The sequence below is a fragment of the Takifugu flavidus genome, chromosome 1 (genome assembly GCF_003711565.1).
Source record: "Takifugu flavidus isolate HTHZ2018 chromosome 1, ASM371156v2, whole genome shotgun sequence".
Classification (NCBI taxonomy): domain Eukaryota; kingdom Metazoa; phylum Chordata; class Actinopteri; order Tetraodontiformes; family Tetraodontidae; genus Takifugu; species Takifugu flavidus.
The window spans coordinates 5800938-5828871 of record NC_079520.1 but is presented as its reverse complement, the minus strand read 5'-3'; the positions used below and the strand labels follow the sequence as shown (position 1 = coordinate 5828871).

Genomic DNA, 27934 nt, shown 5'->3' with positions numbered 1-27934 from the left:
TTTTGTTTCAGACGATTGGCAGCTATAATTCTGCACATAAGAATGGGGTTTCGTCAAATGTGACATTAATATTTATGCAGTGATACTGACCCTGTGCGTGGGTAAAAGAGCAGCAGCTCTGCCTGGCAGGTGTGGACACCAGCGTCCGACCATTAATGTTACATTAGCACACCGAATCCTCCATGGCTGCGCCATACGCTACGACTTCACTGTTGATGTCGTTAATTAGTCACCAGGACGCTAATGATGTTTGTAATCATTAGCATCTATTCATTAAATTTACTGCATAGAGTGCTGAAAAAGAGGACATTTGTTTTACCTTAAAATAGGTGAATGGACAAATCATATCAGCAGGAGGGAGACGATCTGGTTCAGCAGCAGCTACATTAGCTGCTAACACACTAGCAGCTCCAGGTCTGGGATTGTTATCATCTTAACAACCAATAGATTACTTTTTTAATAAGCTGCTGGTGCCCCTAATGCATTCTGCTATATTTGCCATGTTGTTATTTTATTTGACCTTAAGAAATTTCTATAATTCAGACGTGTTTCTGCTTTCTGGAGAGCCAATTATAGCCCTTCAAAGGAGGTTATCTGCAGGTTAATTACTCACGGAGCTGCACGTCAGGGCTGCACAATCGCATGCACTGAGGGTAAACGCCTGTATAGTTGCTTATTCACAATAGTCATTTTTGGAATGACTAGAATCATAAAAACCCCATGAGGCCATCACCAACATCTAACATATAGAACGAAGCATTGAAAAAATGTATAGCTGTTTAATAGATGCAGTCAAAAGACGAGAAAGGCAAATGAAGAAGAAAAAAAACGCACGGGACCACAATTTGAAAAACGCGTCTCTTAGTTTGACATTTCGTCCCGTAGACGTGTCACTACGAATTCTCACCCGTCCAGCCTCGACTTGGGCTGACGAGTGTGTCCTTGGTCTGGAGGCGAAGGCCGGCGGAGAGCAGGTGTGCGCTGGCATCCTAATCACAATGATGTGAGAGAGACAAACAGCCAATTACACGTGCGCGTCTTTAAATGATGAGAGCCTAAAGAAGACAGATGCCTCCCTCCCTCTTTCTGTCTCATCAGAGGACGGCGGGGAGCGACGCGTCCACTCGCGTTAGCGGCCGTGATCTTTACAGTGATCCATGCCTTCTTTGTGTGAATCCCACACCAACCGATTCATTAGCAGCCCGGATTGATGAATAAACACGCAATTGCACGTAGACGAGAGGAATTAATTAAGGATTAGTCATTCAAGGCAATTTCACATGTGCTTAAATAATTCCGAGCGAACGCTAGTCGTGTTCTTCCTGAGGGTCAATGGCCAAAACCAGTTTTCCTACAATCATCTTTGTGATGATGGATCTCTAAATTGCTGCCAATGTACCGTATGAGGCCAACGCGGAGGTCGGCGTGCTGCTGCGTCACCGCCACCGCTTAGGCAGCGGTTACCCCCCCAAACCTGATGGATGGGGGGGGGGGTGGCGCAGGCCGTCAAATCAGCTGGCAGAGATTCAGGGCTAAAAACCCTCATGTGCTGCTATTGTTTTTGTCCATTTCAGCTCTTTGGCTCATTCCTTCTGTCTCCGTTAGATCCATGACGGGATATTTACATTTAACGTGTGTGTACTGAAGGGTTCTTCTGCCCCTCCTGTCGTCATTAGTTACACACTTCAATGCTCCTCAGCTTAGCTGTTAGCTTTGTTTTCAGATTTGTAAGGTAACTTACTCATGGTTTGCATCCAATCTTTGTTCTGCTTCAAGCAGTTTGGTGGCGTTAATATTGTTTGTGTGTGTGTGTGTGTGTGTGTGTGTTGCTCCTGTTTATTATCTGGCCTTTTTATATTCCAGGAGAGGAGACTAGTCGATATACAGCAATACAAAGAGTGTTCAAAATTTGGATCCCGTAAATGCAGCCAGCCCATCTTCTCCCCGCCGCTCGGGCTCTTTTCTCAGCTTGTTGTCTTTTCCAAACAAACAAAAACACCGTTGTCATCGTTCAGAGACGGTGAGGTTGAGCTCTCAGCGCTGAGATAAACACATTGCTCTGATTACTGCCCATTGTGTGGTGTCTGGATTCATGATTGAAGCTAATTTGTCTGTTTATCCACAGCAGGCTTGCGGCTGATCATTTAGTGAGGACCGCAGTTGTCTGTGCCCCCTCGTCCCACCCTGTACCACCCTGTGGTCATACACAATAAATCAGCTCTGCTCTTCTCCTGTGCTGCTGTTTCCATCAAATATTGCTGATTGATTTAACTGCAACCACAATGCTAATGCATTATCCAATATCGTGGATCATTTCGTTTTCCTGGGTTTTCCGAAGCACAACATGACATCAGATTTATTCGTGACATTTCTTGCTCGTCTGAAACACCAGTGTGAATTGGCACCGGCCTCCAGTCTCCCACTGGGAAGTCCTCGACATAAGCTGATAAGCAGGGACTCTGCTTCCTCCACGCATGTCTGAATGATGCCAGTCTAACTGCTTTATTGTGTCCTAATTAACTTATCACGTGCAGCCCTTGAACAACATGCACCTGCTGCTGTATTCATGCTTTCCTCCATGAGTAGGTCGAAACTAAATGGATTTGCTCGTGTCCTTATTCAAAAAAATGACCAAGCCCCCAAAATTTAGGGTTACAGTGCTTCAGATGTCGACCCCGGGGACATTTTAATTGAATTGAATGACGTTTCGCTCTGTGTAGATCAACAGCAGACTGCTAATTTGTCACCGTCGCTGTTGTCTCTGGGATGGAAGCAACCTCACCTTCATGTTAACTCCATGTTCTGGCATCATTTAGCGTCCTTTGTTGCATTCGGGAGCGTGACGTGAATGCGTATTTGGCTGTACAAAGACTCGCCTGTCAGGAGGAAAATGATTGAGATTGACAGAGGGATTATTTAAGCCTGTTGCTGACCATCCCTGCACAAATGGGGCCTTGAATGTGGCACGGGCGTCCGCACGTGCACGCACCCAGACGCACACTTCAGCAGCAGCCAACATTTTTATCTAGCCGCACAAAATCATGGTCCAAATTCAAAAGGTTTTCCTTTTTCCTTAAAATTATAGTTCCTATGACTTCCTATGTCACAATTTTCAGTCATAAATCAAAAACGGAGCTTGGGAATATTAAAGATTTGGCATAAAAGTGTATTTTTGTTTTTCTAGCCTCTTTGTTTTAATGGTCTGGTTTGTGTGGGTGTGTCTGACACATCAGCCCTGTTGCAACACACTGTAGCTACTTCTGACTTTATATTTATGCCCTTCTGCACTGAAACACACACACACACACACACACACACACACACACACACACACACACACACACACACACACACACACACACACACACAGTGTAGGTAGTTGAAGAAAACATACACTATAACTGTTTGACTCAGGCCTGTTTCTTCTTTAAGCGCTGCCAGAGGTTAAAAAAAAACTGTTGGGTCTCTGTGTGGGTGCTAACATGCTAACAAGCCCGCCTGTTGAAGAATAGGAGCATGAAACATTTCACAAACATCACAGTCAAATTCTAAATTTCTCCATGTACTCTCTTGAATGAAAAGGCAGATAATTGGGTTCTGATACATACATGTACGTTTTCCTTTCAGAAATAGGTGTGTTTCACTGTGTGAGGGTCCTATTATTGATCACGAGACACTGTTGAGCACGTTACAGCAGATCCTTCAGAGAAATGCACTGTTTAGGCTGCAAAAGCAGTTCTATGAGTGTGTTATATACCATAAATATGGCCTTAGACGACATTCTTTAGCATCCCTATAACAAGAATGTGCATTCAGGCCATTATATATGGTAACGATCGGAATCCACAGTAACTATGTTGATATATGAGGAACAAAAGCATCATAAAAAACACATTAAAAACATTTGTTCTTCCATCCATCTTTTGCCGCTTATTTGGAGTCGGGTGTGTATTTTTTGGGTTAAACAGAAAAGTCCATACTTCCCGCTCTATCCAGCTCTTCCAAGGGATTCCGTAGGTGCTCCCAGCGTGTCCTGGGCTTCCCTGGGGCCAGTGAAGAGCGCCCTGCTGGGGGGGTCTCTGGAGATGCCTGAGCCACCTCATCTGGCCTCTCTGGATGTTGGATGAGACAGCTGGTCTGGTAGGACCCCCCAGGCCAAACAGGTCCTAGGTGGACCCCTCTGCATGGACCCTATGATGAGTAAAAAGATTGGTCTCTCGCGCTCAGACACGGGTCACTGAGGACCCCCCTCCTGGCATGGGGGTGGTTGGGTCTGCACCCATGGGGCCTGGGCTGGGCACAGCCGGCAGGAACAAAGACCTCGGTCTGTTCTTAAGCCACAGAATCTGGCTGCAGGGACGTGGGCTGCTGCATAAAAAAGAAAAGTGAGGTGTTGTGTACACCCCATGGGAAATAAAAGGCTGATAAATAATTCCAGCACTTTGCTTGACCGAAACTCTCAGAAGTGTGTGGTTTTTTTTTCTTATACCTCAATTTCATGTTGGATCCTTTAAGGAATATTTGCTCTCTCTCTCTCTCTCTCTCTCTCTCTCTCTCATGTTGTCTAGTTTTGGCTTTAGCTGGATTAGGGAGGTGCTGAACCATGTTTTATCTAATTATGCTCAAGTTTGTCTGGATTATTTTAGCATCGCAACACTAAATCCAAACAGCCCTATAGTGTGTGTGCGTGTGCGTGTGTGTGTCAACTTCAAGAGTCAAGCAACACCTAAAATGGCAACAGAATCAGGCAAATGCCATCAGCTCCAGAGAAGTTCTCATCCAGAAAAGATCCCAGCATCCATGTTTGCAGCGCTGCTTCTGCTGCTTGTATAAATACAGAATTTCATTGGTTTTCGTTTGAATTTGACATTGGCTTCTCCCTTGAAACTGGATATTTGTTGGTTTCTTGAACCGGATCCATCCGCTGCTGCCTGATTTATTCAGCCAGAAAGTTTTGCAGAGGTGCGATAAGACCTCAGCGTTTCCTTGGTCTCTTCGCTTGAGTTTGGATGGCGAATCTTGGTCTTTGCTGACGTGCTGCACCTGAGCTCGGAGGCTCGCTTCAGCAGTTCGAATCAGGGTTTTGCTGCGACATTTGTGATAAGATGGCGAAACGAGACTCACGTGCACTGTTGGAGTCTGAAAACAATGTCAATCTGAAGCCAAACGCGTCTATTCTGCCTGCTTCTATCCATCCGTCTCTGTCAAGCACCGTTTCTGTTACGTTTCTTTAAATATTTAACCACAAGAGCAGCCTATCGTGAATAAAGCAGATCCACCTGGCAGTGATGTCATTTCCTCTTCCTGCGCGTTTCCACCACCTTGGGCAGCTCACTGGTCTGATCCACAAGCCTGTTTCCTCAAAGATTTACTAACATTGCAGGACCAGGCCCTTATGGGAGGGAGGGAGGACCCTCCTGCTGATGGGGGAGTCAAAGAGGAATTTACAAAACATTTCGAAAAGTCGCAGGAGTTCTGGCACAGTAAAAACACTTAACTGGGAACCAAATCAAACAATTCACAATAGAGACTGTGGTAAACTTAATCTGACCCTTTTCGCTGAAGATCCTGTCCAAGATGTGTCGTTCTCTGTGCTTCCTTGACCTTTGGGACACCATCAGATTGGGACGGCCGGGGGTGGACTCCTACTGTCAGCACGAGAGCGGCGCCGCTGTTCTTCAGCTGCAGTTCCTTATCAATGAGGTGAGCCACACGGATATCTTTGATCCACCACAAGTCACATTTCACAGTTTCTTCTTTGGTTTTGCAGACAACACATTTTTAGTCTAACGACACTCTTCATTAAGCTAAGGAAAACAACAGGTTTCTCCATTTAAGAAATGGAATTTGATAGAATTTAATTTATGCTCTTCTATCTTGTCCTTTTATGTATGTGGCGCTGTGGCTTAGCTGGTTATAGCACCTGTCTCGTAAACAGGAGATCCTGGGTTCAAATCCCAGCAGTGCCTGATTTATAGCACCTTTAAGAGCTTGTTTTCATGGATAATTTGTCTTGGCGGTGAGGTCCTGTCCTCGCCCAGGTCAGCAGAGGGTGTGATGGTCCATATGGAAGGTGCTATATTTGTACCTGCTGTTTGATTCCCTGCTGTCAGCCCTTTTCCCTGCACGTTTTAGGGGAACAGAAAAATGGAGGCTGCTCCAGTTTGATGGAACATATTTACTATTAAAGTTCTGTGAGTGTGTTTGAGAACATAAGGGGTTACTGAAGGGCTGACGCTGGGGATCATCCACAGATCTGGAGAGCTAAGCTGAGCTTCTCCTCTTTCTGCTTTCAACCTCTCCCCACTGGCCCTTTTCCCTCACCTACTCGCTTTCTTTTAAAGCCCACTGGGTCGTTCGGGCCACATTTCCATCGCTCGTTGTCATGTGTGTGACGTGTCTGGGGCAAATGGAGGTGGTGGGGCATGAAGGAGGGTAACGTAGATGTTTTATGCAGTCGGTGTTGGAGTTTGCGTGTGTAGATCTGACATATACAAGACTATTACCTGGGGTAATAATTCTCTTATGTGTTCACTGCCCCCACATATGCTGCAGTTCTGACAGACGACTTTATAATCTTCCGGCGATGCATCAGATTTAGTGCTCCCGACTCGCTGCCGCGGCATTCTTAGGATCATCCCTCGTTGTTTCTCTCCCCATTTTGTGAGATTTACTGAGCCAGTGGAGGGTAGGAATATTCTAATTATATAATAATCCGTTTGTTTGTGCTTCCAGAATTTATCGTCTTGCTCGGTGAATAAAGAAATTTAAATCAGCCACTAGTTTCCTATGATGAGGTTCCTCTTTGGGGAGGAACAAAAGTGTGTCACTCTAAAGAAAGATCAGAACCGACTAAAAGAAGGACATCAAAAAATCGGATCTGATACAAATCAAACTTGATTGCGGCCTATTTTCTCCCCAGTAAAATGTGAAGCAGAGCTAATAACCACTGCTAATATTCCTTCCCCACAGGGGGCCCTGGTCGCCGCCTGCGCAGATGACACGCTGCACTTGTGGAATCTCCGTCAGAGGCGGCCCGCCATCCTGCACTCCCTCAAATTCAACAGAGAGAGGTAGAAATGATTTCATGTACCTAAAATACACACACATACATGTCCAGCACACACATTTTGTATATTCTTAAAAAAAAAGGTCAATAAAGGTTAATGTAGGCTGTGGAAAGCTGCAGTTCTGGAGTCCTTGTATGTAACACTGTGACATTTTGAAGAGGAACTTTTAAGATGGTAGAAACTAAATCGAAGGACAGGGTACATTTTCATGCCAAAGTCTGAAACTGAGGGATGGAGCTCTGAATAACCTGCACAGTGAGGTGGAAATATTTCTTTTGAACCTTTAAATGATTCTTTTTTACATGGTGATTTCTTTTAATCTGCATGTCTTATGAAACGTGATTGGAAAAGGTCGCTTGTCACCTGTATTTTCAAGCCTTTCACCATGAAACCGGAATGATTTGTAGTCACAGTCAGTCTGAGTCAGTCTCTCCCCTCATTCACGTCTTCACTCTGATCCCGTTTCACCATCCGATGATCCCGGGGAGCCGAATCTGCCAACTGGAATCTCTCGCTTCCCTCTCGGGGAGCATCACCTTTCCCCTCGTCAGACGACAGACAGTTTTCCCGCCGCTCGCTCCCGAGTGAATCCGTCTCTGAGTGATTTCACAGGATCTATTATGACACTAGAATCAAATCAGCATCGGACGGAGCTGATGGAGCCTGCGAAGCCAAACACGGAGCGAGCGCTGCAGCTGCTTCTTTTTCTAAATGATTTTCGACCGACATTTCGATGGTGTTACTGTTAAAACGTGGATGCTTTAGAAGCCTGGCTGACATCTTGTGGGGAGAACAGGCCGGATGATCGCTGATAAGATCCTCTGAGATTACAGGTAGACCTTCAGCTTGTTTGGAGCAGCGATTTCAATCTGCCACGTACACCTCCTGTCTCGGCGTGCACCACGTGCGCGCCCAGCTGCTCTGAATCAATCATTTATCTGACTTCATATCTCCTCCTCTGTGATGTTACTGTACGCTTGGGCTTGGATCTCTCCCTTTCTTCCTCTCAGGACTGGCAGCATAATCTCTGCTCTCCATCCTTCACAAAAGCCTGCAGATCTCTGCACCCAGGCTGCACGGAAACATCAAAACACAAAGATTACCTGCGCAGTCGCTCATGTCGGAGTGTGGTTATTTTTAGACTCACGACTCTGTCAATTAAAAATTGCACTTTCGACATGTGATGTAAAGCTGAAGCGCAGCTGCCTGAAGCTGAACCGTCGGACTGGTCTGATCTCAGTGGCGCTAACCTGGTTAGATACGGTAGATAAATCAAGATGACAGCCTAAAATGGGAGATGCACGAAGACATCGTTGCTGCCAAGTCAAAGTTACACAGTTTTGAACTCGTCTCTCTGAATCAAATTCTCAGTATCATCAGTTCTGCTGTCAGAAAATCACTGATTATTTCCAAAAATCAACTTCCTTTGGTGTCAAAGGCGAAGGCAGTTATGTATTTATTGGTGATTTTCACAGCAAAGATTGCAGCAGTTTGTGTTATAATACAAGGACTCTGAATGAATAGCATCAGCTTTTTTCTGTCTACTGAAACTTTCTATCAAAAAAGGGAGAAAGGGGCCTTTAAATTAAGACAGACTCAGCCTAATCTGGCTCATAAAACATAAAACTTAACAAGAGGCTGTTGCGTGATTCAGCACAGCCCTAAAGGCTAAGGGGAGAGAAGTTTGCTTAATTGGCTGCCGGTTATCAAAAAGAAGTTTGTGTCTGGAGCAACAAGGTTCAAGTTCATGGCATTTTGTCAAAACTCACACTGTAATAGAAACTGTGAAAGGAAGAAGAAACCTGACGCTATAACAGAGATAAAAACAGCTCGAGTAAGGAGAAATGTGAAATTACCACAGGAAAGAACGTTGATACGGGTTCTAATATTAACCCACGTGGCCTGTCGTGTGATAATGTTAATGGAATATTGGTCTCAGCTCGTAAAGGGCTGATCGTTTCCATTTCCTTCTATTATTGTTTAAGTCAGTTCAGTTATCTATAATTTCCTGACCAAAAGACGGAGCCTGCATGTCATTCAAATGTAATAACCCCTGATCATTTACATATGAGTAAACACAGTAAAGTTTGTTCTTTTATCCTCCTCTATTCATCTGGTTCTGGGTCTTTGGGGATGGAAGGTTACCAGGGAAGCCCAGACCATCCCAAACACACCCAAAGAGATCTAATCCCGTGACTTTAGTGGTAAATCATGGAGTAAATCCAGCGCAGACCTTTTCACCAGTTCAGTGACTTCCTAAAGTGGTGCATTTGTTCCGCTCGTGCATCAGATTCTCTTTCAACCTTGTTTGTTCCAGAGCTCACCTGTAGTTTCCAACCCCACTTTGAAAACTGGCCTGGAACCAGCCGTCATGGCTTATATGTGCTGCATCAGAGATTTTCCTCTTACCTACACGCTCATGCAGCTGCGTGAGAAATCATCTTGACGCCAGTGCCTGTACGCGTGCACGTTTCAGTGCCGAGCAGCTGCACCGATGGCTGTGGGTCGGACACACAGAACTAAAGGCCGGTTTTGCTCAGAGATGTGCTCATGGTCACGTCCATTTCTGCTGACCTCCGTCACTTTTACATGTAGATGTTGGGATGCTGATGTGAGCGGCGTTCCGCCGGTGCGTCATTAGCCGAGCGTCAGCGCCGCGGTGCTGCTGTGAGGCGAAACCACTTCAGCACAACATCAGGCCAGTGAATCACGCTCCAAGATAAAAGTGGAACAAAAGGGCATCGTGACTCATCCGTCAGTGGCCGAGCAGCAACTTGCTGTTTAGCTCTAAGTCTCTGATAATTAGCAGCGCGACACGTATCTAATGCCCCAAGATGAGACATGAGTCACAGAAAATGGTGAGAAGAGCGCCAGCCCCCTCGCGACACCTGACTCAAAATATTTTGAGAATCCAAACTTCGTCGGGGTCAGTTATTTCCTTTGTGAGGTGTGCTGCCAGTCTTGAATTTCTAACCTTTTCCAGGTAAATGAATAGCATTCATGAGATGTAGAATGTTGCCGACCAGTTAGATGCAATCCTGAGCCTGAGTTGAAATGAGGCGTTAATTCAATATGTGTGTCTTTGACTTCATTAAGGGTAATTACCTCTTCATTGCAGGGCATGTTTGATTTGGTAAAAGCCTGGTTTGGATTTATTTTCTACTAAAAGTGGATTTGAATTATTGCCAGCAATGTACAAATTAGCTAGATTTGCATTTGCAACGGTGCAACTTAATGTGCAGGTGCAGTAAATAAAGAATCCACTCACTTTTAGGCAATAATAATGGAGATATTATTCCTCCTAGGCTTGGGAAAGCTTAAAGCAAATTGGCTTTATTCCCTTAATAATATTCTGCTTCCCCCTAAAGTCAGGGATGCAAACAACAAACAAGTGCACTAATAAAATACTGGTTTAAATGAGGTTATATTAATTTAGAATGACTGCACTATTAGAGTGTTTGCCATTGGATGTACATCTGTGTTTAAAGAGTTTTCTCACTTCTCCTGGAAGTGTATTTTGCTTCATTAACTGCTGCTGCAGAGGACTGAAGACTATTTAATCCACCGTCACACACAGGAGACTTCTGACCCCCTGTCAGGGTGAATATTGTCATCTCCACAAGCCCCTAAAATCCTTATTGAATTTTTTTTTTTTGGACGTCTCATTTGTCCTCTGTCTAATAATCCTGTCACTCGCTTGACGGGGGTCTTTCGGGCTTTAACCAAAACATGTCTCCACCTTTTTGAAGTTAATGGACGCAGCCGCGGTGGCCATGCAGCGGTGGCCATGCAGCGCAACGCTGATAAAATTCAAAGGATTCAAAAAATACTTATTCAAAATCTTAATGCTGTGTCGCAAACATTGATGCTGCCCGCAGCCGGGTGAGTGACGGGTCGTCTGTTTGGCTTCAAACAAGCGAAATAGATGGCTGAAGCAGTCCAGCTGCGAGGAGAGCAAGCAGCAGACAGATGACCTGCTGTGTCCAGTCAGATATTTCAGCATCATGACTGGTGAGAAAGGCAGATAATCACCCGCTGCTGCGGCTCTCGCGCAGGTTTGGAGACGAGGGCCGCTCCGATGCTGGAATTCAGACGTCAATGTCCTCAACGTTTTCTCAGACGCGGCGAGTTTTCATGAATTTTCTGCTGGTTTTGCTGCTGCAGTCTGCCATTGACTTCAGTGGTGACTCAGCCTGTGAAGGTTTTTAAAATCTTAAACCAGAATATATTAAAGGTGCACTGATTTTATTTAATGTACGTCGAGTGCCCAATGCTAACAGACGCTAACCAAACAAAGGATGTACCTGTCTTACATTTTCTAATACATTTATAGCTACTAGAACTACTGATGGCAACAGCACCATTTTAAACACCTGCTGGCGTTGAGCTCCAGCCAAGGCCCACTTCAATGACCCGACTTTCCCCTCTGAGATCACCACGGTCGCTCTCTGCAGCCAGACTTTGTCCTTTCAGGCTCCAGTGGTGAAAAGAGCACATTACTGAAGATGGCAGAGCAGAACCATACTTCCTGAAAGCATCTAAAAAGCTGCCCTATTTCTATCTTTGAAAGAAAAGTGGTTCATCTTCCTCTTGTTAGGTTTGAATAGCTTACAGCTTTAGATAAAATCATGGAATGGATTAGAGCCATTTTCCATCCTTTTGTAGGCAGATTTATTGATTAAAATGGAAATAGTATATCTGGTCCAGCATAAAAAAGAAACTACACATGAAATAAAGTCAGCTTTTTGCTAAATGGATGTGCTGTTCTGTTGGTCGTGACGGCATTAGGTATATTTAAGCATATTGTAATCACAACAATAGCAAATCTGGCGTGTGGATGAATCACATTCACCAGTAATAACCGACGCTTTTATTCACAGTGACGTTCCTCCACTGCAGCCTCCACAGTCCTGCCCCCAACATGTTTTAATTTCATTTAACAAAGGAACCCTTCTAAAACAAATGGCTGCTAGAAGGCCTTGATAATCTGTCACGGCATCCATCCAGTTGGGAGGAGTCATTTACCAAAGTTCAGGTCTTTCCCTTTTAAAGGATTTTAAATAACTGACTGGGTGCTGCAGCGATGCTGAACATGAGCTCTCAACAATGAGCATCACTTTACAGTATTTAAAGTTGTGTGTGGATGTGATGAGCGGTGGGCCGGTGCAGCCCGAAGTGTCTATTGACTGCTCAGTGATGTAACCGAGCGGTTTGGCAGGTAGTTCTAAAGAGCCCTATGAGCTATTTTTAGTGCAAAACTTCTCGATCAAGATAGAAGCAGGAGTGCAGCGTATGATGCCTCCTCTCCTCAGCTCAGGAGAGTCAGGGTTTGATGTCTTTCTGTCAAAAAAAACCCCGACAACCGCTATACTTTGGTGAGGCGTACGTCAAACGAGCAGCTTGCGAAACACCGAATCTCCTACCTAGGTCATGAAATACTGACGTCAGTGTGAGTCACCCAGCCCCAGTGCCATGAATAGTACTGTACACGTCGATTACGGATTACCAACGGCAGCGCTAAACATGGGCTCCCAATGCAGGTTTAATTACTTTTCCCCTCCCAGTTGCCTCTCAGATGTGTGTTTAATAAAATGTTGGCGTTTGGACTTGATTTGCTACGTTTCCTGGTAAATGCAGAATCTTGAAAAGCATGTTTTGTGTTGTTTAATTATCCAGCCTTTAAAAATAGTTTGTTCCTATGGAGATGAGCAGGCGGCGCGTATCTGAAACCTGGGAAAAACATCAAATTTGCATTTCTGATTGTTGATTCTGACAGACTTCCTTTTTCCTCTTGTTCTCCAGGATCACCTTTTGCCACCTTCCCTTTCAAAGTAAATGGCTGTACGTGGGGACGGAGCGCGGGAACACACACATTGTCAACATCGAGTCCTTCATTTTGTCAGGATACGTCATCATGTGGAACAAGGCCATAGAACTGTAAGTTGTTCAAGTTCTGATCTGTCCTGTCACAACTTGGATGGATCAATGGATGGATGGATGGATGAGAGGATGGATGGATGGGTGGTAAACATGACCTCAGCCAATTAGGAAAGAGGAAGTTTATGGTTTCCTTCCATTACAGTGTCATTTAATGCATCTTTTTCTCTTTCAATGTCATGATGAGCAACAGCATGTTGCCACAAGAAAGCACCGAAGGAGCCATAAATCATCCGACGTTGCGACCTGTCCTCCAACCAGTGTAGTCACATAAATCACTCCAAATGGGCCATTTGTTCTGACCACCTAATCGGTCTCAGGGGAACTTATCTTACATTAGCACCTCGCGGTTTGGGTTTAGCAGTGTCTTGTTGGTTTCATCCATGTAGCTCACCAACGGTGACCTTTCCCCACCTTCTACCTGGAGTTACTTTAGGCACAGATGCAGCATGTTGTGTGTGTCTCAGATACACCAACTGTCTCTTTTGTATGCAACGTCCATGACCAGGGGCAGTGCTTAAACCCCCGCGTGCTAAACTAGATTCTAACTGAAGTGGTTGATCTTCTGAAGCGCAATCAGTGGTTATGAAAATGCAATCTGTAGCATATGAAGGAAGTCCCTGCACTTGGCTAATGGGTTGTGTTGGATTATATTTCATACATTCGCTCTGTCTCTCGTGATTTTGTCAGTTCTGCTTCCACAGGGCTCGAATTTGAATCGGTTAATGATCTGAAACAGATTAATTGGCCTCCAGAACTTGGTAATGATCCATCCAACAGTTTCTAAATCACTCCCACAGACAGACAGACAGACAGACAGACTTCGCTGGAATGGTGCAATCGTAGTGCAGAGTATATGGGTGGGGCTAAACCCTGCTTTGTGTGTGTGTGGTGTGTGTGTGTGTGTTTCTATGAGTCCATCAATCCTTCATCCTTTCAAAATGAAATTGAGCGTGAGATTTAGACGCTCTCGGCGGAGCTGCGCCGGCCGTGCATGGCAGCAAAATCCAAGAATACAAAAACATGTTTGGTGGTTTTTTTGAGCCCAACTAAGCAATAAATGAAACCACAGAACCAAATTACAATGAATATCTTTCGATCTGTTCCCAGTTTGGGTTCATACTCCAGAATAAATGCGTGTGTGACAGCTCCACCTTTAATAATGTGTCGGGTTGCATCGAGTTGATGACGACTGTCAGCCAGAATGACATCTTAAGTGCCCCTAAATACACCAGGGGTGCTCATTTACTGTACATTGTGTGCCCATTTGTTTCCCTCGGATTCGCCCCACCTACGCGGCGCTCTCCTGGTGTTACCCTGTCAACTTCCCCGCTGCAGTGTCAGTCAGCAGTCGCTCTCATAGCCAACCATCTTGTTGCCGCGTGACAGCTTACACGACAGTCAGCGGGGATAACGCTGGTGTGCATGTGTGGGAGGGCTGTCTGCCAATCAGACGCGGATGGTTGTGATTTTAGCCACGGATTGGTTTTGTTTGTGTGTCGGGGAATCTTTTGGTTCCCCCTCGGCGCATTTTGTGTCAGGATGTGATTCAGGCTAAACCTTAATACATTTGATATTTCTTGCAATGTTTGTTTGTTTTTAGAAAAAAATTAATTCCAACAAAACATGGAGGCTAAGATAGAAATTCACCCAGGTAAAGTTGCTATAAAAGCCACAGTAATTAAATGGACTGGAGGTCCCAGAAGAAAAATGCTGTCTGCTTCAAATAACAATGATTGATTCATTATTCTGCACTATAGTAAATTAGAATTACTCACAGTTTAATATACATGATTGAGCTGTTTTGTATTGTAACCAAAGAATTGATTTTAATTTAAAAACATGGTGCCTTTCGGTTCTTTAACCTGCAGATGATTAACGTGATACTTCAGCTTCAGGATTTACAACATTCATGAGGATAAAAAGTTCTCGGAACCTCCAGCACCAGAAGCATCTGTTAGCGCGGCTGTTGTTATGCATCAGTGTTCTTTCGTGTACGGTTACCTCAGGTTTATTCATCAATCTTTTTAGTCCGTCTCGTCCCGGCTTTGTGCTGCAGGTCGCTGTGATACCTTTGTTTGCTTCCCTGTAATGAGGGGGCTCGCTCACAAAAGCTTTAAAATGAGCCCACCCAAACAAGGTCTGTACGTGCGGATCGACCATCGGGAAGAGCGCCGCAGCTCTTTAGAGGTCGCCCAGCATGGATGGCTGGAATGCAGAGCCTGATTATAATCACCTGCATTCATAAAAGCTGTCATTTATTATCTACAGCACAGGTTAAAAGGTGTCGCAGGCGCCGATTACGGCCCATTTCTGCCATTCAGGAGGTCTGATAATCAGTATAATAATTATATGTTTGGGAGATAATCCACGTTCTCTTCTCCTTCAGCCCTCTCTGTAATATATTCTCCATTTTAGAACCGTCAGCACTCTGCGACCCTCTGAAGTGGAGTTCAGGAAGAGTGCAGAACAAAACCCCACATCAGTGCACGGTGACTGGGGAGGTCTGACTGGGGAAATTCGATGCCAAAAATGAATAAGGATGAGGGTTGCTTTTGTTTCTTCTTCCCCCCTCTGTTGAGTTTTGAGTGAACAAAGGAGAGCGAACGCACGTGTGCATCTGGGTTCTCTCAGAGCTCGCGTGGCGTTCAAGTGGAGTGAACGTAAATAGAAAAAGAAAGTGTTTGCCCCTAAATAAAACGGTGATGCTGGTAACTCGCAGGCGACTGGCGCGAGCAGGCCCGAGCTTTCGCTGCAGTTCAAATTGGTTTCCAACATATTTAATGTGCGATTTCCTCCGCTGGGACAGTCTTTCCAAAAACGAGAGAATCAGCAAACAGCGAGATGCAAGAACGAGTGGAAAAATGTAATATAATCAACACATCAGGCTGTTATTTCAATAAAAACGGAAAATGAATGTCCTTATTTTATAAACCAGACATACCTGCAGAAACCTGTCAGCAAAAATATTGTTTTTATTACAGAGCCCAGCAAAACATGTAACATCCTGTTTCCTTTGCATCACAAGAGTATTCACTATACCAAAGGAGCCGCACGTCTTCTTTATCTCATTGTAAAGGGGCACAGTACATCAAGAACTTACCCATGTTGCAACGACATCCCATAAATTAACCTTGAACGTCCTCAAAGAGGTCTTTGTTCTGTTCTTGGTGCCTTGACTCAATAGATTCCTTTATGTACCTGGAATTATATAAAGAATAGCTTTTTGTAGCTCTTTGGCTGGTTTAGCACTGCTCGTCCCACCCTGACATCCTCTCACAACACAAGATGAGATAAGACAAACGTGCACCGATCCCAGCGGGCATTTGCATGTTCTGTTGGTCCTTTGGGAAGTGAAGTTTCGTGCCTTTGTGTGTGTGTGAGATTAAAAAAAGACCTGATTTGCATTTCGCCTTTGAACATCCTCCCCAGTTATCAGTTGCTAATTCATGAATGTGATCGTCATGTATGCGGGATATGTGCCACATCGGCACGCCGCGTGCTTTACCGCGTTGTTTTCCCATCTCTGTTCAACAGGGAAAACATTCAAACGGGGAGCAGGGAGAGATGATCAAAGGTTTTTGGGGGGGGGGGGTTTACAACAGAAAGGCGTAAAACTAATGCACCTCTGTGGCGACCAGATTGGTTTCACCGCTCAAACCAAGACTAATGTTCAGCAAACACTCAGGAGCAGAGCAAAGGGCTGAGTGCAGACTAGTCAGAAAGAGCCTAAGAGAGGGGGTTTGGAGGTTGAACCGCAGGAAATCCTTGCTAGCGATAATATATTTAAGGGCAACTTCGGCAGACTGGAGTGCAAAAAAAAAGGAACCGCAGTGTGATTTGTGTGTTCGATTCATTTTTCTTGTGGCTGTGGGAGAGAAATTCATTTGACAGTTGTGTTCAGCCTCACGACTCAGATTCTGGATTTTTCCGTACCTACTGTTGGCAACAGCTATTCACCTGTGTCCTTCAGACAACTTTTCAGCAAACTTTAAGCTGCCTCCCTTTCAAAACCTGGGAAGGAAAGAAAAAGAGGTGTCTGCAGTCAGAAAGAAGCCAGTGGCTGGGGTCAGATCAGCTATTGATGAAAACCTTCCACAAAAGACTGCAGGCTTTCACACACACACACACACACACACACACACACACACACACACACACACACACACACACACACACACACAGAGTGATGTTATTTTAACTCCAAATCTTTGTCCTCACAGATCCACTAAAACTCATCCAGGACCTGTGGTTCATTTGAGCGACAGCCCGAAGGACGAAGGCAAGGTGGGTCGGCAGAGGGAGGAAGAGCCTCTTGTTCTCCTCCTCTCTGTTGCTGTCCATGTTTCTCATTTCTCCGCCCGTAGTTGAATCTATTTATTTTCCACCCTCAACTCCCAGCTGTTCCTCCCAGACTCTCATTGCTATTCACCTCCTCTCTAATTTTCCCCGAGCTCTCCATCAACAGATTCTCCTCCTGTTGCTTTTGCTTTTTTTCTCCTCTGTCCTTCAACTTCTGACACGTATTCAAAGGAAGAAACGGATATGAAAGGATGGCGGCTTCGTCCTCTGAGAACAGCAGAGCCTTTCGGGGTCACGCTGCAGTCAAATAGCCCGGAAGGTGGCAGATAAAAGTGGCCGTATTGATTTTTCCTCTGGACTGTTGCATCTGTGTAAAAGCAGACCCGACAAGCTGTGAAAAAATATTTTTTTTAGAAAATCTGCACGATTCTTCAGAGCCTCTGACACAGAATGTCACCAGTGTGTGACTGTGGCATTTAGGGTTCAGGGAAATGAGGGTGGAGGAAAAATCTAACTGATCCAGTTGGATTCTTAAGGTATTTATTCTTTTTAAATCAGAGCCTGCACAAAAGAGATATTATTCCCACCGGGAAAATTAATTCGAACCATCTGTGACAGTGTGGAGCTGAAATAATGAGCCGTAATTGCCAATCATGTCTGTAACACACAGACGCATGACATTATTTTAACTAATTACTCCACATTATTACTCAGCAAGCCTCACTGTTATTGCAGAACATCAATCGAATGAAACTGCTGACTTTTATTTTGAAGAATATTTTAATATTGCCCTTGAGCAAGGCACCAAACCCTGAAACGCAGCTGGGATAGGCTCCAGCATCCTCCCCGTGACTCCAAAAGAGATAAAGCAGTCAAGGAAAAAGAAGAAAAAAAGAAAATTGCTTAAAAAACGAAGTAAAAGTACCAACATGACTGTCTGAAATTGAGACAGTCCAAAGTCTCTCCACATTTGTCACCATCAGTCAAGAATCTCCCTGCTTCGGTTAGAAAAGGCATCATTTGTCTGTGTATGTGCTGAGAGAGTGTGTACATAAATGGCCCTGTAGATGAGAACAGCCCGTGTTGGCTTTTATAAGTGATAAAAACGGAGATGTAAGGACCTAAAAGAAGAACACGAGTTCTTTTCAGGCCGGCACAGACAGAATGGGTCCCGCAGACAACAGCATGGGGAGTAATTATGCAAATGACACTGATACTGTTGTTGCTGTCAGCTCATCGTCTTCTCTCGAAATGTCTCTGATTTAAAATGTCTTTGGCTCTTTGTCGTGTCCGTCTTCAGCTGCTCATAGGTTTTGAAAGTGGGACAATTGTACAATGGGACCTGCGGGCCAAGAAGGCTGATTTCAGGATCTATTATGATGAGGTGAGCTCCATTGTGTGCGTGACACCCTCCATGTTCACATTTAAATCGACAGACATGACGGTTGCTGGACAGTCAGGACGATATAAGTGCATGGTGCACATCCACATATTTCCCCCCACACTGGAGAAAAACAGCAGTAATGACTGTTTGTCTGGCTGTTATGATTCCATTTCCAACAGCTCCCATAACTGCACTGCTGTCAGGAGCGGGTTTCTCTTTGTAAACACTTCCTCCCTTTACGGCATATTTCAGTCAACGCTGATAGAAATTCAGTTTGATATCTGCAGTTTCACCAGGGAGCCTTTGTTGGGGGCAACAGGAAGCTGAGTATGAAGACGGAAAATCCCTGAGAAAGAGGGAATTAAGTCACAGAAAGTGCTGCATTACTGAAATAACAAAGCCTGTGTCTTCCTTTTGCACACAAATCCACTGGGATTATTTGAGGGTTTTTTCTGGTTAAAAATGTCACAAAAACTGGATTCAATCCCGTGGTGCTCCATTTTGGGACACATCTTTGCCATAAAGCCTTTATTAGAGCTGCATGTGTTTGAGTATATCAGTGCAGACATCAGCACTGACAACTAAGGAAGCATTTTGTAGGAATTACATCCAAAACACCTGCAAATTACATATTAGTATTTTTGTACTCTAGTTTGTGACCGTTTTGTTCCTGCCAAACAGTGAGGAAATAAAAAACCTCAGTGAGCTCCTGCATGAATGCATAATGAGGCAGCCCTCGCTTTTTGAATATTGAGTTTTCACCTGCAGTTTTCAGATTTTCTGCATCTTGTGTCTGTTAGCAAACACTATATTATTCCGACCTGTCACATGCAGGTCTCAGACGTTTTAGGGTTTTCCGTAGATTGTTTAACCGCTATGATAAAACTGCAGCTCCATGTGCGGCTGACACACCTAAGGCCGTGTGTCAACTTGCACAGGTGAACGGTAAAACTTGCACAGCGTGTCCCACAACCCTTACTTTACCTTCACCCTCTCTGGATTTGTGATGCAGGCGATCCATTCAGTCGGCTGGCACCACGAGGGGAAACAGTTCATGTGCAGCCACTCAGACGGCAGCCTGACGATGTGGAACCTCAGAAACACCACCAAACCCATCCAGATCACCTTCCCCCACGGTGAGGAGCAAAAGCCTTTCCAAAGCATTGCTGCAACAGGTGGGGCTAGCTGTGCAGTCTGGCCACATAACCTGGGATCACAGGCAGATAAACAGGGATTACCAACCAGGATATGTATTTATTACTACTCAGGGTGACGCTTAAAAGGCTGCAAAGCAAATGGAAATGAAGGATTGAACAAATCGCGCGTCCCTGTGCTGAATGTGGCAGGAGGGAGTATCATCATCTCAGAAGCAGACCTGCTTAGGTTGCTGCCTTGATGGCTGGATGCTGCTGTCAGGGGGCGTCTTATTTCTTGTGTTTGGATGTCACACTTATAGGGCTGGTCGCCTGCTGTCAAATGTGAACCGCCGACATTTGAAACACAGTAAATCTGCGACCGTGGACAACAAAGATGTTGCCGCCGGACAGCCGTTAGCCTCACATGTCTGGAGCCTGTTGTTCAGAGATGTGAGAGAAACAGAAGAGGGAATAGACGAGACCACAAATGCGACGGCTTGAAGGCGTTTTGCTTTGCTGTGTTTTCTCAGGAAAGATACAGAAGGACGGGAGAAAGGAGTCATGTAAGCCCATCCTTAAAGTGGAATACAAGACTTCCAGAAACAGGTTTGCATTCATCCCTGAGCTTCCATTGGCTGAAATTGAAGTGAAGTTATATTAAATATATGCTCTCAGAAGCACACAGGAAAGTCATTTACGACTTATTGGTTCTTCTCAGTGGTTACTTTGAACTAACAGAAGGGCTGAAATGTCCATGTTCTCCCCTCACAACAGCGAGCCCTTCATTATCTTCTCCGGAGGCCTTTCGTACGACAAGGCGGGCCGGCGGCACACGCTGACCATCATGCACGGGAAGGCCATCACGGTGCTGGAGATGGATTATCCCATCGTAGAGTTCATGGCGCTCTGCGAGACTCCATACAACAACGGTGGGCGTGACCACAGTGGCGGACCTGATGGTGGAGTGTTGAGCCGTACCGGCATTATTTAGGCTAAAGTATTCTATTTGTCTGCTCCAGAGGTCCAGGAGCCGTATGCAGTGGTGGTCCTCTTAGAGAAGGACCTAATTGTGGTGGATCTGACACAGAGCAAGTACGTGTCTCACGTGCACACACCTTCCAGGATTTCTGCCCCCTTCACCATGTCAGCTTTTGATCTTTGATGACGGCGTCACCATCACCTCGTACCATTAATCCTTTAGCGAAATGCTGTCACACCCCTGCATGCCTCAGATTTACAGGGAGGAAGAGAGCTCTGCTGCGCAGATGAACATGACACACACATTTCTTTTTGGCACATCAGGGAAGAGAAACTGAAATGTTCTTCCACATTAAAAGACTCCCAGGGAAGCAAAATTTGGTTTGACAGGTCAGGATTGTAAATTACTCATTTAGTTGACCCACTTGAAACTGTTATGAGTAATGATTTCATGATGCTTCTCTGATTGATTATCAGATAATTGTTTTGAAATGACCCCTCATGGATAGGTCACAGTGTGCGCACGCAAGCTCATTACCTCAATTGCTTATAGATGAATTGATAACTAGAATGCAACTGATATAAACTGGAGTCTAATGATTTTATTACGGCATTTAATGCCAGTAAATAACACTGTTGTTTATTTCCCCTGCTTCTACATGTAGCATTAGTGCAGTTAGGCAGAGGTCAGATGTAGTCAGAGATGTGTAGTCATTACAATTTAATTAAAACCAAGCCATGCAACATGATACGGATGTCACAGTCATCTTGGACTGTGTGTGTCTGTTTTGTGCAGCTTCCCTGTCTTTGAGAACCCTTATCCCATGGACATTCACGAGTCTCCAGTGACCTGCACAGCCTATTTTGCGGACTGTCCACCTGACATTATCCCCATCCTCTACTCTATAGGGGCTAAACACAAAAAGACAGGCTACAGCCAGAAGGTACAGTCTCTGATATGCGTCCAATGTTCCCAGTCCTGTCCACTGCCTTTCTAAAGTGATTGTTTTCCCACCATAATGGAGGACAAATTAATCATAGTCCCGGTTTCTTACTTATTAAAATGTAAATCCTTAATGATGAACGCAATTTTAAAGCACTTGTGTGGAAGAAAAGCACCCCCACAATAACACTCGACCGTTTCAGGAGTGGCCAATCAGCGGGGGAACGTGGACGTTAGGATCCCACATCTTCTCAGAAATTATCATCACAGGGTAAGTCAGAAGTATTCATTAAAATATGTATATTTAATGTGCACAGACGTGTTCTGTCAGCCTGCACCAACTCCCACCAGAGAAGAGAAAATGGGTCGTCCAGCAGAGGCGCACTAGAATATAAAGACGTCAACAGGGATGTTTGCTGTGTTTTGAAACATGCACAATGGGAAGTGTGTCTGCTTTCCAGCAAGGCTTGAGGATTTCAGCAGGCAGTCAAGAGAAAACCACTTTTCTAGCCACTAGAGGATGAAAGAAGAAAATCAAGCATTCAACCACCCTTAAAAACATCATTTTAGCCCTTTGAGAGAAGAAAAAATTGCTTTCCTGAATTTGCCAATGCTTTTTTTTTTTTCAATAATCAATTATGCTAACAAAACTCTTCCCTTCCTTTGTTCAGGCATGCTGATGGATCAATTAAATTTTGGGACGCATCTGCAAGTAAGTTTGCCCTTTAAGCCCATCTGACTTCCTCTAATCTCCACAGATGTGTTTTGTTCAGCTCACGCTCGAAGGAGCAGTATTGTTTTCAGAAAGTAATTTACATTTGCCACAGGCACTGAACTCCCAAATTAATAGCTGCATTTATGAGATATTTCATAACAAATTAGGTTCAAGGCCTGCTGTCACATTCATAGCACCCACATCTGAGGTGGGAGGGAACACAAACGACTGCGTTTCCAAAGATGAAAAGAAGAAAATGATGTTGACATTTGTGTTGTTAGGATGACATTCACACTGGTGGCCTCATGTCAGAGCAACCTTGCTGGAATTATTGTTTTGTTCTCTTATTTGCAATGGTGGCTTTCTGTTGTCAAATTTTCAAGCTGAGAGACACAAAAAATCTACTTCCTCTGGGCCAAAAAGTGATGTTTTTTTTGGGGTTTTGAACCAGTCACACTACAGATGCTGTACAAGCTAAAAACCTCAAAGGTGTTTGAGAAGCCAAAGGTGGGGGAAGGCCGAGCGGCTGAGCTGGTGGAGGAGGACCCCTTCGCTGTCCAGATGGTCAGCTGGTGCCCCCAGAGTCGCATCTTCTGCGTGGTGGGCATCTCAGCCCACATCATCCTGTATCGCTTCAGTAAATACGAGGCCAACAACCAGATAGTGGTGAGTGAGGAGGAAATAAACCAAAATGTCTGTGGATGCGATGTCGTCGACTCTGAGCTGCCTAGAAATGTTCCCACTTTGTCAGCAACCCACGCTAACGATGACTGGGTGGTTACTCGCTAACCAGTTGCCTATATTAATATATCTTTGTGGCTCAGTCATTAGACGTGCGCCTCCAGTGCGAGCCCGAAGACGTCAACTCTCCGTCTGAGAACGAAAACAACCCCTGCTTCTCAGAGCCCGGCTCCCATTCACCCCAACCTTCCCATCACCACCACCACCAAAACCCAGCCAGCCCCAGTGGAGAGAAAGGCAGTGTCCCCTGCCTCAAGTAAGAGTTCCTCCGGAATTATCTGCATGAAATGAGGCAACGATGTGGATTTTGGTGGTACGCAAGTGTTTCAGGCATGGAAGATAATAAATCTAATAAATGACTGACCCTTTGACCCCTCAGCTGGTCTTCTAGAACACCTCTGTTTCCTGTCTGCTCCACCTCTCTGCGTCTTGTTTGACGCCGCCGTCTCACCTATGTGTCTCAGGGTGAAGGATCGGATGGTGCGGGTTCCTCCGGGCTACCAGGCGGAGCTGGTCATCCAGCTTCTGTGGGTTGATGGAGAACCGCCGCAGCAGATCACCAGTCTGGACATCAACTCTGCATACGGCCTGTAAGTCGCCACAGGCGTGGCGCTGTGCTGCTCAAGCGCTCTGTTTATTCATCTGTGTGATGGAAAACACAGATTTACACTTATATTCTACCAAGTATCAGCTTGGGCAGCTGTCTCAACCTTCCTGATATTTTTTATCCCTTCCTGACACTTTTCCGGTTCCCTAACGTGTTTTCAGTGTTTTCCGAAGATAATCGTGTTTGCGAGTGAATCAGTGTTTCCGAAATAGAGGACGCCCTGTTTGCTGTTGCATCGAGAACCATCTGACCATGCGGTTGTCATGTAAACTGATCCAGACATCTGGTGGATCAGGGACTGGAGTGTCACAGTGGGTTTTTTTGTTGTTGCCTTTTCTTTTTCTTTTTTTGCGTTTGTCTCAGCCCATCCAGAATATCTCCCTTGTGTGTGGAATTAATGGTATTTGTTGTGAGCTTCTAAAAATTGATAAGAACGCGTTAAATCTTAAGACCGATAAAAGAAAAGAAGAAAGACGTTTTGGATGATCAGTTATGCCCGAGGCCGCAAAGCAGTTTCAAATAGCAGGTGGCAAAGGAGCCTGAGGGAAATCTAGTCTAAATATTCAGCGAAAGCAGCAGCAGCAGGGTGAGATAAAGGCCAGGTTTTGCCAACATTTACTACGCCACCCTGTCACACCTAATCTGACCCTGTTGGTCGCTGCTCCACGCGGCACCTTTAATGTCTGAGGGGATAACCTGCAGAAATAAATCAGTGTAAATGTCGTCGATGCTGTCACTGATCCATGTAAATGCGAATGTGTGTGTCTGTGTGTGTGTGCTCATCCCTCGTGCACGCGTCCAGTTTGGCGTTCGGGAACTGCAACGGCCTGGCGGTGGTGGACTACTTGCAGAAAACCCTCCTTTTGTGCATGTCGACATTGGAAATGTACGGAGCCGCTGACCCTTACCAGCGCCTCACTCGCTCGCCTCGTAGAAACAGACAATCCACGTCAGGTAACACACACACACACACACACCCTTCCTCAATCCTTTCACCATACACACCATGCAGCTACATTACACAGTCCTCTTCTGTCCTCTCAAGCTTTTCTCTTTCCTCCTCTTTCTTCTGTCACCTTCTGTCGGTTCCTCCTTCCAAGATTCCACTGATCCGTCTGGTGAACCGGACGCGCTGCATTTCTGAGGAATAATCTGCATCCTTGCGCGCATCTTGATTAATTCTTCCGCAGGATTGATTTGGGCCATACCTTTTAACCCCGATCAATTTGTTTTAATCAGGTTAATGGTACCTCTGTGCATTTAAGATATCTGGAGTCCACACACATTAAATAACCTTAATTATTATTTTTATTTGTTAATATTGTTATAGTACTCTCAGATGTAGAAGAGTTCAGTAGTCCATTATTTTCATTATTGGCATAGAGGATAATTAATGTCTGATTCATTCTCAGGACAGTTTTGTCAACATTTATAATATTATCTTAGAATACGTGTGGATGCAATGAAAAACTGCTTCCTTTGCACTGACACTGCTCACCCAAAAAGGAGGTGCCTGTAACAGATTCTGAGATGTTTTTAAAAGTATAGGCTAAAGTGATGTTTCTCATACGGTCTGGATCGGGCACCCTCTTGTATCAAAAGGGAGCCGAATCCTCGTCCTCCACAGACAAGAGGTGTCTCCTTGTGATGGATGTCTTCAGCCAGTTCCTTGAAGAAAATTTCTCTCCAGGCAGACCAAACAAATAAGAATCATCCCGGCCTTCATAAAGCAGCAGATCTTTGCTGCTTCGCTAATGTTTGCTGAGGAAAAGGAACCAAAGGCAAAAAGAGACACTCTGTGATTTAGCAAATATGAAGCCTGGACTCCCACCTGTGGGCAGGAGTCCTGCCGTGTTAGGGAAACAGTAGTCATCATTTAAAACCACAACGGCAAATATTCAGCAGGATCAGCAGCATCAGTCCAATAGTTTCTCTGCTCTGTTTCCTCTTCTCCTCTCACACACCCGACACAGAGACACCCGTCCATCTCAGTACGCCTGTCACACATCTGCACTATGAGATGAAGTGCATGTTAACAGGCTGCCTGTCATTTTGCATTGACATTATTATGCATGTTGTTGTTTGATATATCCGTCCTTTCTGTCTCTAGTCCTGCTTGAGAAATGCCACAGAGGTCTCCTTGTTCTGACCCCTGTCCCCGCCCCCTTTATTTATACCAAAGAGTGTTTTTGTAGGAGTATTTAATGACAACAAAGGTTTTGTGTTTCCTCTCAAACATTTTTCCAACTCTATATTTGCAGCCATACTGTAAAAGCTCGGCTGCTTTAGGATTTCGCAGAACTTTTCCATTAAATAATTTCAATAAACGTCTCACCTGCTTTCAGAGCAGCTGCAGGGGCGCCAGACTTCAGAGCGGTTGCGTAAATGCATTTATTGACCTCAGCCTCGTATTGTTCAACTTCCTGTTGTTTTTTTTTGTGAGAGTCGCTCTACAGTGGGTCTTTAGAATCAATTTGGAGAGACAGAAAGGGGGAGAAAGTAAAAATAGAGAAACTGTGCCCTTTTTCTTCACCCCAGGTGGCGGCGGTCTAATCTGCGCCGCTGCTTTTGCAGCAGCTAATTCAATAAGAAGAGAGAGAAGAAATAAAAGGCCAAATCTTTAAGTTTCAGGCCTGACATATTTCGCATCACTCCTACATTTTTACCTGTCTTCACCACACATATACACGATCTTATGTGTATGCTATATATATGTGTGTGTGTCAGATCAAATTAGTGTGTGAGATCCATAAAATAATGCTATGTTAGGTGTGTCGTAGCTACACTTGCTCTCTGCAGGCCACAGGGTTGAAATTGATCCAAAGTGATGATTTGATCTGAAAATGCTGTTCTGTTTAGCAATAAATCACCTGTAATGCCAAGTCTTTTACTTCTTGACCACTGGGTTTGTATCAGTTTCAGGTACATCTCTTCTCTTCCCCGACACTAACTCAGTTGCTGCTTACTCTCGTTTTCTTTTCCACTTTTTCCTCCCTTGCCTCCTTCCCTCCTTCCCCTCCTCTCCCCACATCCCAAGTCTATATCTCTTCTTCCCAATTGTTTTGACTCATTCTCCTCTACCCCTGCTCCCCCTCCCCTCACTCATCACCTTCCGACCCTGATTCTCCTCTGACACTCTACTCTATCCTTCTCTCCTCTTCCTCCTCCTCCTCCTCTCCTCCTCCTCCTCCTCCTCGCACCGTTTTGGTGACTCTGTGGCTGCTGGTGTGGGCATGTGGGCCTGCCTGACAGAGCTTTGCATGCGTGGCCTGTCTAACTTTTATTCAGATTCAAAGAAAAGGATCCGTACATCCTATCAGAGTAAGTTGAGCTCTCCTGAAGGCTGGGACACCCAGTGTTTGTGTGCAGGGCACTTGGGAGGGTTTAAGGGGGATCATGTTCAATATCTCTTTGGCAGAAAGAGAGCCACTCCTCTGATTATCTGACTTATAATACAGGTTTTAATATATGAGCTGCATTATTGTAGAGTGGCCTGCATAAATCCTTGTTTATTCCTCTAATATTTTCAAATTTAAAGTATTACAAAGACATTTCAGTAAAACACTAAGGCTTCATTAGTCTTTTTTGATGTATTTTCTTATTATTAAAGCCCTGGAGGGAAATTATTCCAGAATTCATCAAAAACAATTTAATTACTTCAAGTCTGTGGGACAACAATAACTCATATTGAGTGATGAACACCTCTTGAGCCCCCCCTCCCCGCTTTAAATCCGAGTAAATCAAAACGAAAGTGCAGAATTTTCTGCTTTGGCTCTTCGTAACAGGAGTTGACTTCTCGTTCTGGCTCGGTGCATGTGTGATCTGACGTGATGGAAATGTGAGTTTGTCCTCGTATGTATTGATGTCGGGAGATGTGGACGACGTGCTGTCCTCCCAGTGCCTATCGTGATATGGAAAACATGGATGTGTGTGTGGAAGTGGTGGTTTTGGGATGTGCCAGCCACTCCGCTCAGGAAAGACTGCAGGAATCCTACGAACATCAACATCAAATATTTACGAAGACCCCCATAACATCGATAAAACATTTATCACACGAAAAATGACGGACAAATGTTAAATTTGCTGACCGTACTGCACTTTAGGGTCTTTCTCAGACGTCC

The 27934-nt window shown here is 44.8% G+C and overlaps 1 protein-coding gene and 1 non-coding gene across 11 annotated transcripts in view; both read left to right on the top strand.

The window, feature by feature from the left end:
• The window catches only part of stxbp5l (syntaxin binding protein 5L), a 68059-nt gene that overhangs the window by 23874 nt on the left and 16251 nt on the right, over nucleotides 1-27934 (top strand). For 6 of the 10 annotated variants that reach the window (XM_057033190.1, XM_057033159.1, XM_057033149.1 and 3 more), the window contains exons 3-19: nucleotides 5622-5703; nucleotides 6973-7073; nucleotides 12873-13007; nucleotides 17231-17294; nucleotides 18610-18693; nucleotides 19706-19829; nucleotides 20360-20435; nucleotides 20604-20758; nucleotides 20849-20921; nucleotides 21604-21751; nucleotides 21954-22021; nucleotides 22422-22462; nucleotides 22917-23131; nucleotides 23290-23462; nucleotides 23671-23796; nucleotides 24616-24767; nucleotides 27066-27134. In XM_057033190.1, the coding sequence (XP_056889170.1) occupies nucleotides 5622-5703; nucleotides 6973-7073; nucleotides 12873-13007; nucleotides 17231-17294; nucleotides 18610-18693; nucleotides 19706-19829; nucleotides 20360-20435; nucleotides 20604-20758; nucleotides 20849-20921; nucleotides 21604-21751; nucleotides 21954-22021; nucleotides 22422-22462; nucleotides 22917-23131; nucleotides 23290-23462; nucleotides 23671-23796; nucleotides 24616-24767; nucleotides 27066-27134 (1886 nt within the window). The remainder of the gene's footprint in view (nucleotides 1-5621; nucleotides 5704-6972; nucleotides 7074-12872; nucleotides 13008-17230; nucleotides 17295-18609; nucleotides 18694-19705; nucleotides 19830-20359; nucleotides 20436-20603; nucleotides 20759-20848; nucleotides 20922-21603; nucleotides 21752-21953; nucleotides 22022-22421; nucleotides 22463-22916; nucleotides 23132-23289; nucleotides 23463-23670; nucleotides 23797-24615; nucleotides 24768-27065; nucleotides 27135-27934) is intronic. The other 4 variants (XM_057033196.1, XM_057033179.1, XM_057033168.1 and 1 more) reach the window with 1 other exon arrangement.
• Nucleotides 5896-5969, top strand: trnat-cgu (transfer RNA threonine (anticodon CGU)). The gene has a single exon. It is a non-coding gene; the product is annotated as a tRNA-Thr (tRNA).